At 39.5% G+C, this 21,212-nt stretch overlaps 1 protein-coding gene and 1 pseudogene across 1 annotated transcript; one reads left to right on the top strand and one right to left on the bottom strand.

The window, feature by feature from the left end:
- Window positions 1–15,400: 15,400 nt before the first annotated feature.
- Window positions 15,401–15,842, bottom strand: LOC105211510 (tubulin alpha-3 chain-like; annotated as a pseudogene).
- A 3,004-nt stretch (window positions 15,843–18,846) lies between these two features.
- LOC105211509 (uncharacterized) lies at window positions 18,847–19,869 on the top strand. The gene has a single exon (XM_011182959.2). The coding sequence runs from the start codon at window positions 18,847–18,849 to the stop codon at window positions 19,867–19,869; it is 1,023 nt and encodes a 340-aa protein (XP_011181261.1).
- Window positions 19,870–21,212: the final 1,343 nt, after the last annotated feature.

Below are 21,212 nucleotides of genomic sequence, written 5' to 3'. Positions count from 1 at the left end.
CGTAAACATGAACATTTTGTATGCAGCCTAGTTATGGCCCCCTTAGGAGTAAGAAAGTATTGCTATCAAACTTTGTTGCATGTAACATGCCAGTGGCAAAAACTTTGTATTTCTTGCAGCTTGCATAGGTGAATTTGTGTATTTTTGGTAAACTCGTACTCAACTTGTACCGGTACATATGTACGAGTATGTGTGTGTGTGTGTGTGTGCGAGCTGTTGGTCTGAATGTGCATATGATGAGAACTCAGAAACTTTGAGTCTTGAAGGTCTTTGGCGTCACGCATGAGTGGAAAATATCCAAACTGATGGCTAACAGTTCACAGCACAGGTAATTCCCAACATGTGGCCGTCAATTGCACGGCACTGCATGCATATACGAGAACAAATACCAAATAAGTATAGTCCTACGCATCTATGTATGTATGTATGTATGTACAATGCAAGAGTGTACATTGGCAAGTGCATGGTTGCTTCATTGAGCATACTAAACCAAACAACAACGGCAACTACTTGTACTACATTGGCTACTGCTGCTGGCCAAACTATAAACGCAACGCTGCAGTTGACGTTGGGGCTGGCCACAGCGTTGAGAACAGTGCTGCGCCGGGTCCAGACACTTTGCATGCTGATTTATGTGCAAAAACATTGCCTCCACCGACCACCCGCAAGTTGTTGCTCCAGCAATGGACCATAGTCGCATGTAACCCTGAGCATGGACGATGATGCGTGTGTAGGCCAGTGCGTTCGCATGCACATAAGTGCGTCCGTGCAAACATTATCCCACTCACTTAACCGTAACGAGACAGGCAAGTGACAAACGAATGACATTGCGGCATGATTGCCGGCCTCTAGTGGCCTCAGTGCCTCGGTGCTCTGTCTTTGTCGGCCCGTCGGCCCAACAGGATGAACATCATGTGCGGATATGCCGAGCTGTTCGATGCAGCACCGCATCCGGCGCTTTATTCGATCACTCTCTGTGTTTCTAATATCTCCTCTCGCTGCCGGCATAAAACATCTAGCTTTGGCTTCGGGTTCAGCTGCAAGGTTAAATGTGAAGGGTGTAAGCCTCATGCAGTGTTTTCATATACGCAATCGGCAGATCGAAGAGCAAATTGCATCTTCATAAGAACTAGGCTCAATTTACAAATATATTTGTATTATTTTTTTGAAGTCTATCACTTAAAAAATTATGATCAGAATACCAGAACATAGTTTCCACGACAGTCGGTTCTATCTAGACAGAACGGACCCAGATCCAGGCAAAGTCCACCGACTCTTCAAATTTATTTGCGGAATATTTTATGCCGCTACAACAACAACCACATAGTGGTTGCAGCATAATCTGCAAATATCTTTAAGTGATCTTAGTCAATTTTTAAACAGCCACGCACCACTGTCCCCTAGTTTTTGTGTAGTCAACGCGTGTTTCCACTTCCACTTTTAATTTGCGTGCGACAGATAACAAAGGGGCTAAGGCCATTCTATGGTTAACACCTTGCCCAATGGTGCACCATACACATAAACACTAGCTCACCTGCAATCGATTGCCACAGCATCCATTCACCCATTCTGTCGGCAAAAAAAAAAAAAAACATAGAATAAACGCTAGCTGAGAGAGCAGCAAGCCCCCTCGTTGCGCCTTGGGTGCATGCGTCCATACTTAAACTAATGATGAGGTACTAAAGTGATTAAATAGCGGACAGTTAGAATTACTCTTTCCGATTTCGCACTTCGCCGTGAACACTTGCCAGCGGCCGCAGTGCTTTTAAGTTAATTAGTTGTTAATAAGTGAGCGTGTGCGGTTAGCCATTAGTATCTAGCACTTAGGAAATTAGTAGTGTCCAATGATAATAAAAGACGGAAACGCGAACGTTGCTGGGGACAGATGCAAAAAATTAAAATGATGAATGAGAAAAAAATAAGATGAAACTGCGAAGAGGAACCGCCATCTACTGCGCTGATTATGAATATGAGTACTTGTGGTTGGAAAAATTAAGTTCAAGTAAAGTAAATTAATTTCAAAATAGTCCAACTCAAGACCTTCTCTGTCGTGATCGATCGTTGGAATCGATCTTCTCCATCTTCGAAACATTCGAATAAAGTTGGTGTAACAAAGAACTCATGAGAAAGTATGCTATAGATCACACACCCTAGTTGCTGTCTCATCTTCACATACACTGTGACCATAGGGGATGTGAAGTAAAACAGCGGCAACACAATATAATTGTTCTAGTATCTGGAACAACACCTGAACAACACATTTTCAAAATAAATATTAAATTAAATAACAGCGACATTTTGAATGGAGTGCTTCCTCTTTTGTGCTGTTGCTTATGAAAAGTGTTAGCAACTTGAGTCTGAAGTGGCTCGCAGCGAGCAACACTTGTACTTATTCGGACTCGTGCTGTTAGTTATGAGTCGTACCGAAACGTAACACCGTCAACAAAGGGCACAAAGTAGCCTAAGTGTGAACGAGCAAAAGTGGACTTGTCGCGCAACCGGCGGCGCGAAAATGCACGGCAGTTGGTGAAAATCGGCGTGTGGGGAAAGGAAATTACTTAAAAGCAGGTAAGTACGAATAACGAACTGTGTAACGCTGAGCACTGTCGAGTGGGCACTGCTGTTGCTTGCAACACACAGCATTCGAAAGCAGTGCTTCTCGGACATTTTTGTTGCATGAAATATTTATACGCGCCAGCGTGTGTCGCTTGTGTGACTTGTGCTATTTCTAATATGACTTTGTTATTGCCGTTGTTGTTGTTGTTGTTGTTGTTGTTGTTTTTGCAGAAAAATGCTTCCTTCAAACATTTTTCTTCTTCAACACTTACTTATGTAAAATGCATGCGCAACATTACTCCGGGCACTGGTGCAACGTGCATGTGATTGTTTTGCCGGTCGTTGCAACATGCCGCACCACACACCCGCATGCCGCATGCAGCGTGACGCCCAGCATGGCAAATGTAACTACTGTTATATGTGTAGTGGCAGCTCACTTTTGCTGCTGGCGTTGCACAAGTAGCTTTTGTGCAACACTTTGAGAGTTTCGTAAAAAGTTTTGCTTGCAACAAACGCTATTTCAACGTGCTACAGGGTGCGCAGCTTGCACGCGGGGCGGCAAGTCACAATCACAAGCGTAAGCACAAAAACAACTTTGTGAGCCACAACCAAAGTGGCAGCTAACGTCCGAGCTTTCCCGTTACTTTTGCAACCGATTTTGTTCTTTCTTTTATATTCCACCCGCGTTGTTGTTGTTGTTGTTGGCAAATACACTGATTATATTAGTTATGGAAGCATGTTGCATGCCCCATTCCCAATAGCAAATATATGCACCAGCTGTTGCAACTAGTCAGTGCATGCACTGCACTTTGTTGTTGTTTGTTGTAAGAGTGGCGTAGTGTCGCTCTTATTTTTTACTTTGCCAGCACTTACCGATCCCCCGTTAGTAGTTGCTTTTGTTGTTGCAAGAGTAGTTAATTTATATTTATGATTATGTTATGTTGCTTCTCGTGATGCGGCTGGCATTGGTAACGCAGCGCAGCGCGTCTCATCGCAATGGCGCCACGGTGTCGCCAACCTTTTTCGAAAGGTGTTGTGGCATATGTCGGCTCTTGTCGCATTAGTGTGGCGATGTGTAATTTGTGGCAAATGCATCAGCTACTCACACAGGTAGCACCCACCACCCGCACATGTGAAAGCAAACACACTCGCACACCCTAACAGTGATGCAACCACATATGGTTTCGCTTGTGGCACACAGCTAAACGGCACTAAAATGTATGAAATAGCGCAGCTTGCAGATAATGATTATGACTTTGCCATAATGGCATACGGTTGCCGGTGCAGTTAATCGTTGTCTGTCTCAAGTTAAATTAATTTAATTCTTATTTACATATATGTATATATGGAAATTTCCGGAAAGCATTCTTGCCACAACTCAGTTTATGCATATTTCACTTTAAATATTTTCAAAATTTTAATTTAATGAAGACCTAATATGAATGCTCCCTTGTCAATTTACCGAGACACTGGCTTTTTACTTAAGCACTGGCTTTTTACTTAAGCAGCCTTCGATGCCACTCTTGCCAACAGGTGCTACTACTAACTAAACTCTACAAGTCCCTCATCATTCCCGTCCTACTTTATGGTGCAGAAGCGTGGACGGTGTCAACATCCGATGAGACGGCACTAGGAGTTTTCGAGAGAAAGGTTTTGCGGAAGATTTATGGTCCCTTAAACATTGGCAACGGCGAATACCGCAGACGATGGAATGATGAGCTGTATGTCTTATTCGACGACATAGACATAGTCCAGCGAATAAAAAGACAGCGGCTACGCTGGCTGGGTCATGTTGTTCGAAAGACGTGAGACGTGAAAGACGGGTCATGTTGGACGAAAGTGCTCCAGCTCTGAAAGTTTTCGATGCAGTACCCACTGGTGGAAGCCGAGGAAGAGAGAGACCTCCACTCCGATGGAAGGACCAGGTGGAGAAGGACCTGTCTTCACTTGGTATTACCAATTGGCGCCAAACTGCCAAAAGGAGAGATGCATGGCGCGCTGTTGTGGACTAGGCTATAACCGCGTAAGCGGTTTCTACGCCAGTCAAGAAGAAGAAGATGCGCCAAATCTTGGAGAGTGGCAAATCGAACAGACTACCAATACCAACCTATCATTGGTTACTAAGCACTTGTAACACCTTAATGTGGTATAAATTATCTTGGATTCCACAAGCATTAGTGAGTATCGAATCGAACACCCTATACTAACTGTTTAGGCAAAAGTTTTCGCATACTCTCCTGCATTGATTTCGACTCGCTAGCTTTGAGGTACTTTCACTTATAAATAACTCTGACACGAGACAGGCGCTTAGACATCTTGAATCGAAGATAGTTTCAATATTTTCTTGGGTACTACGTTGAACGGTTCACTCACATATTCATTGTAAAGCCAGTAGGTCAAATTTTAAATTTATTTGATGAAATATCTATTCTTATATTTTGCTTTTTTTAGTTTTAAGCAATCGAGAAAAAACCAACAATTTCTCTGATATGCCAGAAGTTCTACTCTACAACCAACTTTGTGGTAAAGTCACTAGAATAAAGAAGTCTGTTGTAATAGAAGGCAAAAGCCAATAAGAGAAAACCAAAATCTCCGTAACCTTTCGATAGCTTTCGGATCTACAAAGGCACAAAAACAATAAAACGATGAGACAGAACAATTTGCCTACCTACATATGTATAAAGAAAATATTAAAATAAAAATAAAATAACTGTAAAGTAACGATGAAATTGATATGAAAATATACAAAAGTATATATTACACACATTGATACGGATGGCAAGCACACTTGAGAGAATTAGACGGACTCCTAGGCAAATGCAAAACTGTATTTACACAGAAAATAAATAAATAAATAGAAGGAAGAAGTTGTAATCAAAACCTTGTGGGTGCAGTGGTTAGTTAAAATTTAAAACTAAAATCCTCTGCATATTCAACTTACTCACACCCACACACACACACTCAATTGCATCGATGTAATATGTTGTGAAAAGCATATTTTTGTGGTTAAAATATGGCAAAATATTCACAAGTGGCGAATCACACACACACGCACAGCAACTACCAGCAGACACTCATTAGACGATTCCCATATAGACGGTGATGTAGACAAGTATTGTGGGTGCGCACAAATCCGAAAAGGGTATACTTGTACTATATGAGCATCAAATAGCAATAAAGTGTAAATACACAAATGTAAATGATATATGAAAGGGTGAAGTGGATGGCGAAAAGTATTGACTATGGTGGCACACAAGAGTCGGCCAGCCAACTAAATGAAAAATATTTGAAAGTAGCAAAAACAAGCCAACAAAAGCAACACATAGTGCACTCTCCGCATATGAGCTGTGCGTTGGAATATGATTTTGGAATACCCGCACTCGTACGTGTTTAATCATTTCTTTTTGTTAGTGTGTTTATCGATAAATGTTTTTATACATCTCATATATGTATGTGGAATAACATAAAGAGAACACAGGGTTTTTCAATAGATGCCGCGAATATAATAAGGCGATTCAAACTATAATTAAAGTCGGCACGCCATCATGTGCTGAACAAAAAGACGACGACACGACACGACGTAGCTGATTACAAATGTCGCTTTGAAGCCAGCGTCTTGAACATTTTGAAGACGGCAGCGACATATCAAACAGCAATTTCATTGTTGCAGTACCAAAATCTTTCACTTCAATAAAACTTACACATTTAGTTTAAAGTGAAATTATTTAAAAAAATATGTAAAAATTGCCGATTTATTTGTTTTAAATAATCGATTGTTATTATAAATGATATATCAATGCTATTTTACGTTTCTGCTGGCAAAATAACGTCATACTTGTGAGAACTTTGAATAATTTTATATTTCACATATTAGTGGCAGCTCTACAGCGGCCATTGTCGTCGGCAAATTAGAAACATTTCTAATTTGCCGACAACGACAACTAGAAGCCTGTTGTCGCGTAGTCGTGCTGTTGTCAAAAAATCTGTGCCCATAAGAACGCGTGTATTTTAATATTTGACAGATGTCGCTCGTCGCTTGTCGTCTTCTATGTGTTCAGCACATCACTCTGCTCGTTGTCTTGTAAAAAATTATCCGTCAAAGCCACAACATTCGAATCAAGAACGTATTTGAAATCACTGGTATAAACCCTTTCTTCAATATTTTCTTTTATAAATTTTAGACCGATTTTATCATTGTTATCATTGTGAATGACAGAATTGAAAAATTGCTGCCAAAATGGAAAATACAAAATTTCGGTTATTGATTTAAAATAGATTACTTGAAATAATATATAATATTTTATAGAAAACACCATGAAGTATGCACCGCCTGTACAACCAGTCTGTTCGACCAGCTGGTATAATTTGTTCGATTCGCTACTCTCTAACATTTCGAATCGAAAGATATCGTAAATAATTTGTAAAACGTAATAGAATGAGAATTTGAAATCAATTAGGCAGCATCGGTGGCAACCAACAGTTAATCAGGCGTCCGCACCAATGATATTAAGGGGTTACATGAGTTTTGTCGCGTAAAAAACGGCCTATTTTCAATTTTTTTTTTTTTCATGTAAAAAATAATTATTTATTTAATTCAAAGTTTTTTCTTATTTTGTCTTATAGATACATATTTAAAAAATAATTTCTGAAATTTTCAAAAAAAAAGTAAAATCCTCCATGGCGACGTCATTTCCGGTGACCCCTCGGAAAAAAAGGTACTTCCACGTTGTCAGCATTGGCAGACATTTTTCCAAAAAATAAAAATTTCGGTCAAATTTGCTTGCACGAGTAAATTGTGTCTTGAACACCTGTTCATCAAGATCGGTTTAGCAGTTTTCGAGAAGATTTGACAACCGACTTTGAAAACACGGTTCCCAGAAAAACGCGGAGATTTGAGTTTTGAGTAACAATAGGAGCGCACACCTTCCAAAGGCTGTATCTCCGAAACTATTATTCGGATCGACTTGAAAATTTAGGACAATATTCTTGAGATATTGTAGAATAAGCCAAAAAAACAAAAAATCGATGTCTTGAATCCACGAAACCAATGTCAATTGCTTTCGACTCGCAGACCACTTGGTGCACCCTATGAATATGCATGTGCTCTCCTACACATATATGCCTGCATGTAGTATATGTGAATGTGCATATTTTTCATTGCCTGCCGCAATTTGGTTGTGAATCCAGTTGAACGAGCGCAAGTATTTGCAAATACTCAGCTGCTCGATTCGTTTCTTGTTTTTTTTTTAAGTGAACTGCATAACTTTGCTCGACTGGGCCCCCTCCTACACTCCCGCACACCCACACCCACGCACACACAAAGCCCATTCGTTTGCATGGCAATACAATTTGTAGTAACGTTTGGTCATCTATTTGTTTGCCCTTGCCGCCCTTGCTGCCGCCCACCAAAAAGCTGTAAAAGCACACACCACACAGATTGGTAGCAAACAATGGACCACAAATGGCAGTGAAAATGTTAGTGAAACTCGAAAATATTTTTTATTGTGTTTGCTTTCTTCCATGTTTTTTTTTCTCTTGTTTTTTGCTCAAAGAAGGCACAAATCGATTTTTGCAAACTCATATGAATACAACAACAACAACAATTGTGCATATTGTATAGGTACACATACACACACACACACACACACATACATATATGAGCTGAATAGACAAATCAGTGATGCAGCTATTGGTGCAAATAAGAGACTACCATTTCTCAAACTTGCTAATTCATACATACTTACATACAAAGACAAATGTACATACATATGCATGTAAATGGGCGCTCGCATATTGTTGCATCTCTGCCTGTTAGTATGTGCTCATGTGTAGAGCTGCTGCAGCAAGTGCCGGTGTCAAGGATATGCCAACTTGTGTGTTTGGCCACAGACAGAATCTGCCAGTTGTGCAGGCGTAAAAATTAAGCATGCATATAGTTCTGCAAGTATATGCTAGTATTAGCATATACATATATGTATATATAGGTGTATATATATATCCAACTAGGACTTCTGTGGGTGCCACATATAGATATCGCTTTCGAATATTGGCCAGAATATGGTTGGGTGATAAATTTCATTTTGCTGCGAAATTTGCAATTCCCGTCCAATATAACTGTACCTGTGGATACTCTGTGTCCATGTGTGTGTGTGTGTGTCTCGTTGCATATTTGCTTTGATTTATGCATATCGTGCGAAATTGTGTTTCCTCGATCGTTTGCAAATACAAGAAATGAAGTTTTATTGGGTCTTTGTGGGCGGCAGGTGAGTAATTGATGTCGCACAGACACACGCATACAGGCACATAACCTAATCCTCTGACACACATAACTGTAAGGAGATATGTAATCGTGTGTGCTGTGGTTCTACAAATTGCAACGAGGAAGTTGAAATTATGAAAGTTTGGCACTCGAAGTTCATCAATGCATTATTTAGATGGGCACTTGGGTCAAGGGTCAGTTTGTTGAGTTAACTGGAAAAGTTTATTTTCAAGTTTAACGAAATAAATTATTTAAATTAGCGAAATATTGTGATTCTCATCTTCTTGACTGGCGTAGACAACATGACCTAGCCAGCGTAGCCGCTGTCTTTTTATGTCGAATAACACATACAGCTCATCATTCCATCTTCTGCGGTATTCGCCGTTGCCAATGTTTAAGGGACCATAAATCTTCCGCAAAACCTTTCTCTCGAAAACTCCTAGTGCCGTCTCATCGGATGTTGACACCGTCCACGCTTCTGCACCATAAAATAGGACGGGAATGATGAGGGACTTGTAGAGTTTAGTATTTGTTCGTTGATAGAGGTCTTTACTTTTCAATTGCCTACTCAGTCCATAGTAGCACCTGATTCTGCGTTTCAAGGCTGACATTATTATAGTATTGAGATTAGTTCACAAAATTAACACAATATTTTACAAATATCATTTAATAATTGAAGGTTGAATAAGACGGTTCAGATCAGAGAACATCATATTACCGAATACAGCATGAAAACTAAGTGACTGATTTTGTATTCAAAATCATACAGCCAAGGTTCGTTCAAAACGAAGAACATTTTCATCCAAAACCTTCAAAATTTCGGCACCCCAAATCAATGTTACCAAATTCCATCGAATGATCCCCCTTTTTTAACTAACTAGTTAGCTTGTAAACTGAGTTTGGATTCTAACATGGAACCATTTGAGTCTTATCGGAAGTACTAAACTATTTTCTCAGTTATTTTCATCAATCTCGAAAATTTACTTCTTTCACTTCATTCAACCATTCAAGCAACCTGCTGAAGATCTCGCTCAGAAACAGAAAATAAAGTGTCATGAAGGAAATGTACCAATATTTAAGCTGAACTCTACAATATACCTATATGGTATATATACCCGTGAGCAAATATATGCGTGAATAACCACAAAGTTATTTCGCCAGAGCTTACACCTGAAGAGCAATTATGCTGTGGGTTCGTGTCACATTTCAGTTAATTATTCTCTACTTAATCCACACTTATGCTTCGTACAGTACGTTCTTTCCTTCACTTTCGCAGCGCCATATTTACGAGTGTGTACATTTGTTGTTGCATGCTTCCACTTCATTTCGCCAAGCATGAATAAAATACTCACACAGTTGAATTGAATTAAGTAGCTGAGGCGCCTAAGCGTATGCTAAGCTATGTAAAGCTCAACGAAGCAGTGCATAATTTTCGCCGACAAAGCCTTATGATGAATGGCTAAATGTAAGTGAAATGAGAAAACGTACTCTAACATGGAACAAAAGCGACGCAGTCAAATTAATGCGCAGTTAGTTAGCTGTTTGAAGAGATGAGAAAAGAGAAATGCAAATAAGTGTGTGGAAAGTCAGGAGTAAGGTAGGAGACAGACGATCTTCAAACACAACACAGGCATGTATACTGAGTACTGAGTAGTGAAGAGAAATGTGGAGAGTGGATTTAAATTAACTTCAATATGTATCAGCGCACTTCAACTACAGTCCCGGATTAAAGGACCCACCGCTGCTTGTTGATGTGACTTTGTCTTCCACAACAAGACAACACGAAATCAACACATCACAGATTACGGTCTTTCTTTCATGCAAATCTTAGGCTATGTGGTTTTGCGGCATTTGAGATAATATGTATATTTATATCACAGAGGGAAGAAGGCTAACATATTCTCATTGTAGCCAGAAGTTAAATTCAAATTTCGTAAACCACAACTAAACAATATACAAAATGGAGGAATATATTGATAAGTATGTGTGAGAATGACACCTGTGAGCAAGAGCCAGAGATGAAGAATAATATTCATCTGATTTTGTATACTTTGAGATTTCGATAACTTGATACAGCCGATAAACAATGGCACCAACAAAAATGGGCAAAATGTAAAAAAAATATTTAGGTTCCATACTCTGCACTATATTTCTAGGAGACTCATACGACATTTTCCCTTCTTAAAATAACATGTAACAATTAAAGGCTGCCATGAAGTTTCCCATGAGTCATTCTGTTAGTGCTGGTGAGGGCATTCATTGGACGATATTTGTCTTTTGTTTGCATATTAATTAAGTTGTTAGCTTTGGCTTCTGGTTGACGTGCGAAGCAGTAGTACCGGTGAATAAAAAAGAAAGCCCTGAGTATAAAAATAACCCACATGGCTAACAAACACTAAGAATGGATGTTACCAAATGCTGCAAAAACAATGGTTCACGTAGAAAATTGGAAAGCATTTGCAGCGTGGCGTGGCGTAGGAAGTGTCATGAGCAGGCGGGTTGACAGCTTGGTTGTTGACTATGTTGTTATTATTGTTGGCAGTTTGCATTTCTTTTATGCAATTGACACAATTTGCATACGCAAGCAACCACACCAGCATCAGTCGCACACCCACACCCACACACACACACATGGATACTGCAATCCAAGTTGATGCAAACCCTAAGATTCACTTTCATACAATCATATTTACATACTAACTGTTATATTGTAGACGTATGTGCTGACCCTTTGCTGTGCATTTGTTTATAAAAGCTCTCTGTGGTCGCATATGTTTGCAATGAAAACATTTGCATATGCTAAGGCGTCTATGCTCGACCGCAAATCTGGCTATGCAAATACGATTCAAGTCGTTTGTAGTTGTCGATGCGGTTACATTTATCGTTTCGATTTGAGTTTTTTTTTTCTTCAATATTTCTATTATGTAGATATATCATAAGAGCTGCTGAACAAGCGCAATATTTAAAAAGTATTACAAGAAAAATATGAATTTGTAAAAACTGTGAAAGTAGTTCGGTTCCTACGGTGCTTTTAAGTATAAAATATAGATACTGATTGAATACAAGTTATTTAGCATGGGAGCTTTCTAGAAAAGCAACAAAGAGGACACAAATATGTCCAAAGATGATACATTTAAATAAAAACAAGTAAGGAAAGGGTAAGTTCGGGTGCAACCGAATATTTTATATTCTCGTAATTTATAGCTCTATATTTTTATTAAGAAAACACACTAGTACTTGAGAGATTTACCGAAATTTTCGGTGAAAAGTTACAATGTGTCACTGAGTTCTTCATATTCAATATCCGGGGCATTGAAAAGTTATGGTCCGATTTCGACAATTTTTTTACAAGTGATGCCACAGATCATATACAGTATTTGTGTAAAGTTTTATTTCGCTATCTTCACTGGTTCCTTATGTATTTCTTATAAAGTGAAAGAATCAGATGGACTTCAAAATTGAGTTATATGGGAAGTTGTCGTAGTTGTGAACCGATTTCATCCATTTTCCACACATGTCATCAGGGTGTAAAAAAAATGTTATATACCGAATTTCATTCGAATCGGTCCAGTAGTTCATGAGATATGGTTTTTGACCCATAAGTGGGCGATGCCACGCCCATTTCCCATTTTTTGCAGCTTCAATTTTCAACCTAACCTTTGTATGGTTTATACAGAAAGTTTGGTTTATATAGCTTTATTGGTCTGTGAGATATATACAAATAACCGATTTGGGGCGGGGCCACGCCCACTTCCCCAAAAAAATTGTATCCAAATATGCCCCTTCCTAGTGCGATCCTTTGTTTCAAATTTTATAACTTTTATAACTTAAACTTGATGGCCTATTTATGGCTTAGTTATGACACTTTATAGGTTTTTGGTTTTCGCCATTTTGTGGACGTGTCAATGGTCCGGTTTTCCCCATTTTTGAAAGCAACCTCCTCAGGATGCCAAGGAATACGCGTTCCAAGTTTCGTTAAGATATCTCAATTTTTACTCAAGTTATCCAGACTAACATCCGGATTTCAACTCGTCATCCTGATCATTTCGGTATATACATATAACCCTATATCTAACTCGTTTAGTTTTATGATTTACATACAAACAACCGTTATGTGAACAAAACTATAATACTCTGTTAGCAACTTTTGTTGCGAGAATATAATTAGATAGAAATACCACTGATAGATAAGTAATAGCAGAGAATACGTCTCTCATACAATATTTTCTTAAAGATCCCAAAAGTAATAAAAAGCTCCCAAGCTCAAGGTCATCTACAACTTTATATTGAAACACACGAGCTTTTGAGCTTTCCACACAATATATGCAGTTTTTTAAGTACTTTCTAAAAAAAAAGTTTATCCCGGTGAAATGTTCAGCTTTACCGAGTGGTTGAGTCAGCTGCCATATAAATTTCAATAAACCAAACTATTAATTGTATTACAATAAAATCTAATCAATCACTCAATTAATGAAATCTAATTGAGGAATTCCTCTTGAATAAACAAAGACTATACGCGCAGACAAATTGTTGCACAAATATATTATAATTAATATTACACATAACGTATTCATTAAATTAGTAATTGGCAAAGTGCATAGCAATTATGTAAATATTTATTAACACCAGTGTTAATGTCTATGTGCGGCACAAAAAAAAGTGATTTTGTTAATTTCAAAATCAAATAGTTTCGTGCAAACATGCAATGCATGTGGCATATATACAACAGTGTCTGTGGCTTCAATGGAATTTCACACACAAACATCAATGTATTTAAATTAAATTTTCCATTAAATTACGCATAAATTAGTAATGACACGAAATGAGGCATAAAGCAAAAATTTACAGATTACAAAGCACTTAACTAATTCAACCGAAATTATATGCATTTTGGTGATTAACGCCGAAAGCAATGACATTTTAACACATTCTACACCTACGTTAGGGATGTCCGTTCGGACAAAATGTAACAGCATAATGTAAAATCATTGATTAGTCGTAATATATCCTTAAAGCAAATTTAAACTTAAGGTTCATTAGATTTCTAACATCTCAAACATATATGTACAAGGAAGCTCACATACATCCACCAACATTTCGATAAAGTGCACTTTATTGACTTGCTGCTACTGCTTAAAGTACAACCACTAACACTAACATACTTATGCAAAAACCTGAAAACGCCCCCGTTAATCACTACCGAGAAGGCAACCATCGGGTAATCGAAAGAACCCACACAAATGGGAGCGAACGCACTAGCCAAGCACACAGCTAACCAACAGCCACTCTCACAATCGATCACACTGCTAAATCACTGAGTACTACCATTAAAGAGTATAGAGTAACAACAACAACAACAACAACAACAACAACAACAAGAAAAATGCAAGCAACCATTATCGCTGACACAGCAAGACAAATTTAGATTTATTGCAGCTTCAATGGAGAAGAGGAAAAGAAATGGAAATGGGACTACAATTGCAGACACTCACCAGCCCTAACAGCGTGTGTGTCTTAGACATTAGAAGTTCCATAGATAGTGAAGCGAATATGAAGCATTTGAAGCGCTTTTTGCAAGTCGCCTGAAGTTGAAATTAAAGCATTAAAATTGCAAATTCTTCTATGCATGAGGGTTGCGCGGAAGAAAGTGAATTGAAAGTGCAATCTATAATTTTTTGTAGCGTGTTAAATTACGACAATCGCGATGGGGAAATGGTGTGGGCAGACGCACTGCCAATGAGTTGCAGGAAAGGTTCACATATCCGGGGTGGATAATGTGTTGCGGAGCCATGGTGACCGTTAACGAACTGAGGGCATGCAAAGATAAAGATATGCATCAGTTACGCATCCTCCACACACATACATACAAATACATATGTATAGCTTAATGATAGCAACAAAAGTGGAGGGTGGCGACAGCCACATATCCTCAAGCACAAATACAGCTGAGCTCTTCTGATTATGATTAAAATTATATGCATAGTCTACTTAAATTGGAAATAATCCTCTTTCAAGTATATGTAACCCAAAAATTTAAGTAGTATTCCGAAAATATAATACAGGGTGGGGATTTAAGATTCCAGCTTTTTCTTTTACTCTATAATATATAAATCAAGAGCTAAAGAAAGGACAAAGTATGCACTAATACTACATTGAATGTGTGGCATCGCTCATTTCCAATTTGTTCAAATCGGACGATACATTTTCAAGACCCCAGATACGGAACATGGTCCACGAATTCCCCAATCACCATGTATAATACTACAAAGTATAATGCTATTGTGGATTTTATAAGGGTCACGTTGTGTGTTATCGTAATAAAATTAGATAAATAAATTGCGAGATTCTAAACAATATGCAGATAGCGCTGCCACCTTCTTTTATTTATAATTAAATGTATATATAATTTACAGATTTATAATGTTGCCATCATCCTTACAGTAATCGTCCCGATTACGCTTTCATTAGAGAGACTATGGTTTAACCAAGGATTCATATTTGCTACTTCCTATATTCCTTCATTTGGAATTTGACTAAGTTGAAGTCCTTCGACGTCCCTAAGAAAATACCTGTCGTTATTCGTCGTTAAGTTAGTCCGGAAGTGAAACCGAAACTGGTACCACCACCGACGGAATGGAAGATAAAGAAACCTTGCAGACCAATACATTGATCGGCCAATTTGCGGATGCGATTCAAAACGAAAACGACGCATTCCTTACCAATGGTGTAGTGACCACAGCCATAGTTGTTGGCAGCGTCTTCCTTATCGAACTGTTCAGGGTGGAACAATTGACGGTAGGTACCACTGCTGACTCCATCAACTACAGTGGGTTCCAAATCGACGAATACGGCACGAGGACCATGTTTGCCGGTAGGTATTGAATGAATCATCACCAGTCAATCACCGACAGTCTTATCAGAAGGCATCTGGCCTTCAGACTGGATACTGTGCTCCAAGCAGTACAATTCCCAGCAGGCGTTACCAATCTGGACCAGCTTGACCGACATGGATAGAAATCCATTCACATATTTTGAGTTTTTATGATTTAATGATATACACAAAAATCACAAAGAGATTGGACAATTTAATTTATCGACGTTCGGATTGGCCGGTTATGAAGCTTACCAAACTGATATCGAATGTTCGGTTACGAGCTTAGCACTTCCTTACTTGTTTTAATTCAGATCTTTTCAATTTCCTTGACATTTTTAATAGACACTTAATGACCACAGAAAAATGTGCTGTGAAATTAATAACTTTGAATTTAAGCTCGAAATTCAAATAAACAACCACAAAAAGTCTTTAGAAAGAAAGCAGTCACTGCAATATTAAAACTCCAACCAACTTCAATTTGATATCCAATCTCACACGTTCACCAGCAAATAATTAAAACTATTCAAACAAAAACTTTACACACATGTATGTAGATATGTATATTGTACATGAAAAGTTTTATTCATTCTTTGGATAAATAGTGAATGCGAAATATTGCATAACATTTCCATGGCAATATTAAAATATCAAAATAAATAATACGTCTGAGGGCACAAACACATAATCCCGCCAATGAACGGAACACCAATGCAAAATGCGAATATTAAGTATGGCTGAATAAAGCATTATGCACTCTCTAATGCATAAATTACACATTTATTTGGACGGGCCAACGTCCAAAGTGCAAATACATTTGCGTTAAAATCCATACAACGATGGCTCAATTATTAGTGAAAGCTGTGAAAACACACAAAAAAAATATTTTAGTGAATAAGCGTCACACATGAGTCAAGAGTGGTGTCCATATTCATCAATAAAAATTTATGATTTAAACTAACCCATTCTTCTTTTACACTCGATTAGCTACCGATCTCTTGAACTCATTCGCAATTTGGTTTGCTGTCTCAAATTATTACTTCCTTTTTGAGTAGTTCTTCAGCAACCAAATTTTATTTCGTCTACACAATGTCTACATATGGTACGGACATCACGAAAGCCCTTATAAAAGATCAGGTGCTCCCGATGCTTAACTCAAAGTAGACGTATCCAATAATCGATACACCACTGTATTTCCAGACAAGAGTTTACTTTGTTGCTGTTGTTGCGTTTGGCTCATTACGCCAAATGCTTTATGTAGCTGCGGAAAAACATTTACCAAACTGTAAATTACCCATTTGCCGTCTAAAAAAAAACTAAAGCCAAACATAGGAAGGAAAAAAGAATTGCGAAAAAGAACAAAGATAAATACAAAACAAAAAGCATAAAGATACATGCATACATATAAAATTAATGTGGCGTTGTGGTGGATGAAGTGTCAGCATCACAGAGTGGCGGCAGCGCTTGTATTTGAATCAACACACTCACGCATTAATCCCGCGTTACCGCCAACATGTTGACATGTGTGTGTGTGTGTGTGTGTTTAGTGGCAGGACAAACAGCCGCAACAGGACTTGCCACCAGTGTTGGCTGCTGGCTGCTGGCTGCCAGTGTGTCGCGCTTGCTGTTGCTGTGGCAGCATCCGACATTGTTTTTATTGTTGTTATTGTATATGGCGTTAACTTGGCAACCGCCAACGAGACAACAACAAATACCAGGCGACCGCTGTTGTGAACCCATAGCAAACTAACCGACACGGCAACCACCAAAGGGACAAACAACTCATGAAGCAGACGATGATTCACCAGTGCGAGGCAACCGAAAACAGCACTTCTGGTGAAGAGTGCTGCATGCAATCCGAAGCAGCAACCGACTCGCCAATAAACAGACAACTAGACAGTCGGACCGGCGGACCGTGGGAAGTTCAAGCGAAAAAAGCAAAGCAAGCATCAGACGAGACATTAACATAAATAATAGTCAAATTGTATGCTCATTCATACGGCAGCAACAACCACAACAACAACAGGAGAAACTTCACAATTACATGCATGCGAGTATGGTATTGTGCGCCGCGCCAAAAAGTATGCATTACACGGATGCGCCAGGGCAAGCAAGAGACGCCGCAACACACCCAAGAGCACATGAATTAAATATGTATGAATGCAAATCAAGTGAGATGTGCACAGGAGTCACTCGGAAAAGAGCAAACGAATAAAGTCGAGCGCATATCAAAATATAAAAACTTTCACAACAATAAACACGGGCAACAATAACGGCATATAAATGTAAGCAAGCGCAACAAAAACTGCGGTACTTCACAACTCAGCTGACAGTGAAAAATATATGCGAGCAACACCAGCGATTCGCGGCGCACGGCTTAGGAGCCGAAAAGTATGCATTGCCAAATGTAAATGCAGCGAAAGGCAAGACTGATGAACGCCAGCAGAGCGCGCAACGGCGCAAAACAATGGCTGCAAAGCGGAGGAGGAAGTATTCAAAAACAGTAAACAGTATTTGAAAAGCGTGTAAAACCCGCTGGCATGTCGCAAATCTGCGCTGAAAACGCTGCGGCGGTGACGGCGGCAAACCAGCTTGCAGCAAAAGCGAGTAGTTGAGCGGAAAGTTACACATTACCGAAAATAACACCCGAGTGAAGGAGAGGCGCAGCGCCGCAGTGGCAGCCACCGCGGCAAACGATAGTGAGTTGAATTGAAATATAGTAGCATTGTGCTCGTAAATAAATACTCTTAGCTGCATTTCAAGTGTTGTTGCAGACATTTTTTCAGTTGCTTGACTTTGCTTTGCCGCCGCGACTACTATTTATTTGCTTCCATTTCAATTCACGTGCAACGTTAAGCAGCAGCGAAAATGCGGCAGGGAAATGAGACATTACAACACAATATTGTTGTTGTTGTGGCAATTGCTACAACACTTCTGTACTCTACTGTGGATGATGCGGTTGGAGCAATGTTGAAGGCGATTCCATTAAATGCTTGTAATTGTAAAACAAATAATTTTTGAAACGATCTAATACTTCACTTTACAAGGAATTGTGTAGCAATCCGTAAAGTTACATCAACAAAAATATTGTAAAAAAAGAAAATAAAAATCGGTTTATTTGGAGAAAAAACAACTACCAAGTATCGTGAGCACCCATATAATGACCACTAAGGAGGAGCAAGTAATACGTGTGCTGATCTCCGGTGCAGCCGGTCAAGTTGCATACTCACTGGCCGGATTTATAGCCAGCGGCATGGCATTCGGCTTGAAACAGCCCATGATTTTGCATCTATTCGATCTGCCGGTGGAGACAGGAAAAATGGAGGGTCTGCGAATGGAATTAATTGACTCGGCACTGCCGTTGTTGCGAGACGTTATCGCCACCAGCGATCCGGTTGTGGCTTTTCAAGATGTCTCAGCAGCGTTCCTGATGGGCGGCAAACGACGTCAGCCGGGCATGAAGCGTTTTGAGCTGATCTCAAATAACTCCAGAATATTGAAAGATCAAGGTCTCTGCTTAGATGCTTTTGCACGCAAAGACTGCAAGGTGGTGGTGCTCGTTGAACCCTGCAATACCATGTGCTACATTTGTGCCGAGCATGCACCGTCCATACCACGTGAGAATTTTACCACAAATGCGCGTTTGGATTACAACCGTGCCGTGGGTTATATTGGGTATAATTTAAAAATTCCAGCTACCAGCATAAAGAATATGATTATCTGGGGCAATCATTCGGACTCGATGCACCCGGATTGCTCGATAACCAGTGTGATCATCAACAACAAAAGTTACCGCCTCTCCGAATATTTGGGAGATGAAATGGCTTCTTTTAGAGCTCAACTGTCAGAAGCAGTAATCAGGCGTGGCGCCGATATAATTGCAGCGCGTGGAGTGTCGTCGGGGTGGTCGGCCGCAAAGGCTTTGTGCGATCAGATGAGGGATTGGTTGACGGGCACACCGCAGGGTGTAATGGTTCCGATGACGGTCGCCTCGGATGGTAGCTACGGCACACCGAAGGAGATTTTCTTCACCTTCCCCGTGGAAATACAACGCGGCAAATGGAATATAGTCAAGGGCATTAAAATTGATGAAATATCCAGAAGCAAACTTGATTTCAGCGGCAAGGAGCTATTGCAAGAAAAAATGGCAGTCGTCGCGGAGATTGGCGACGGATATCCCTGAATATTTGATGAATTTAATTCAATTGAGTTTTCGTTGCAGTTATATCTTTTTGAAGGCACTGCTTAATTGGATTTATTTGCTGTTCATTTATAAATGGTATTTATGTTTGATAAATTATGAGAATTCAAGAGAGTGGAGTTTTGGTATATTTATGTTATTTGGATTTAGAGTTTCAATCTTTACTTTTTATTTTTCTTATGTTTTGAGATTAAGAACAGATAACAGATTTATTCTGAATTTCAAAACCTCAGTTTATGGGACCACAAAGATTTCCTGCGACTTCCCAAGCGACAATGTAGGTCTTTCTTAAACTGCAGCACATACAGATCTTATTTGAAATCTTCTGCCCTCTTCGTTATGTCGCCATTGACAAGCGAACTTACATTTGTATGCATGTAGAATTCTTTTCCAGATTTAGTCATCCTTCCCCTAACAGCACATGCCAAATTCGCATATATTCATTGCAGTTTTACATTCCAACTACATGAATGTTGTTGTTGTTGTTATGCCCACCGTCGCAATGCTTGTTTATTACTGAAGAGCGACCATCCGCTACACATAGTCTCCTACATTTACATATGTATGCATGTAGTAGTATGTATGGGTGTAATCAATAGCGACAACTTGGTTGTAAAAAGTCTTTTCGAACGAATCAATTCTTGTATTTATAAGCGACAGTGTATGCGCGTGTGTGTGTGTGTGTCATACAGGAAAAACAGCGGCGGCAACAGCAGCCACCAGAATGATGACGCCACAAACCAAACAACAAAAACAACAACAGCAACAGTAAAAACTAACAGGAGTAAATGCCAACAGCAACAGCAACACCAACACACGGCAATGGCACAGCACAGCACGCCAACAACCGAGATGACATCCGCCAAATTGGCGCCAATCTCCACTGAATTTCGCCACAAACACACATTTCACACACACGCACACACACATACGCATTCACGCTCACGCTCTCACACTAAATAAAAATGCGGGTTTTAAACTTAGTCGAATTGCTTATTTGCCTAGGCAACAACTGTCTGCCAGCCTGTCTATTCCGCATGCCACTCTATTTGTGTGTGTGTGTATGCAAGTGTTTTTTCCTCTCCAGCACTTCGGTCTTCTTTTTGCGCCGTATTCATTGAATTTTAGTTCGAGTTGAGGCGACAATGCTGAATTGGGCACGATGACTCTGCTCTGTTGTTTGTTTACGACTGCAACGACCGTTGCGAATGCGAATTGGACGCCAGCAATGCGCTTGCACCCGCATAAACTTATGGAACTGTACAGGGTGGCGCGAAAGTTAGGTGCTCTTGATAAAATACTCTCTATGAAAATTATGAAAATTC

Source organism: Zeugodacus cucurbitae, chromosome 3, assembly GCF_028554725.1.
Source record: "Zeugodacus cucurbitae isolate PBARC_wt_2022May chromosome 3, idZeuCucr1.2, whole genome shotgun sequence".
In the NCBI taxonomy this organism is placed as follows: domain Eukaryota; kingdom Metazoa; phylum Arthropoda; class Insecta; order Diptera; family Tephritidae; genus Zeugodacus; species Zeugodacus cucurbitae.
Note: the sequence above shows the minus strand (reverse complement) of the source record. Positions and strands in the feature narration are given on the sequence as shown.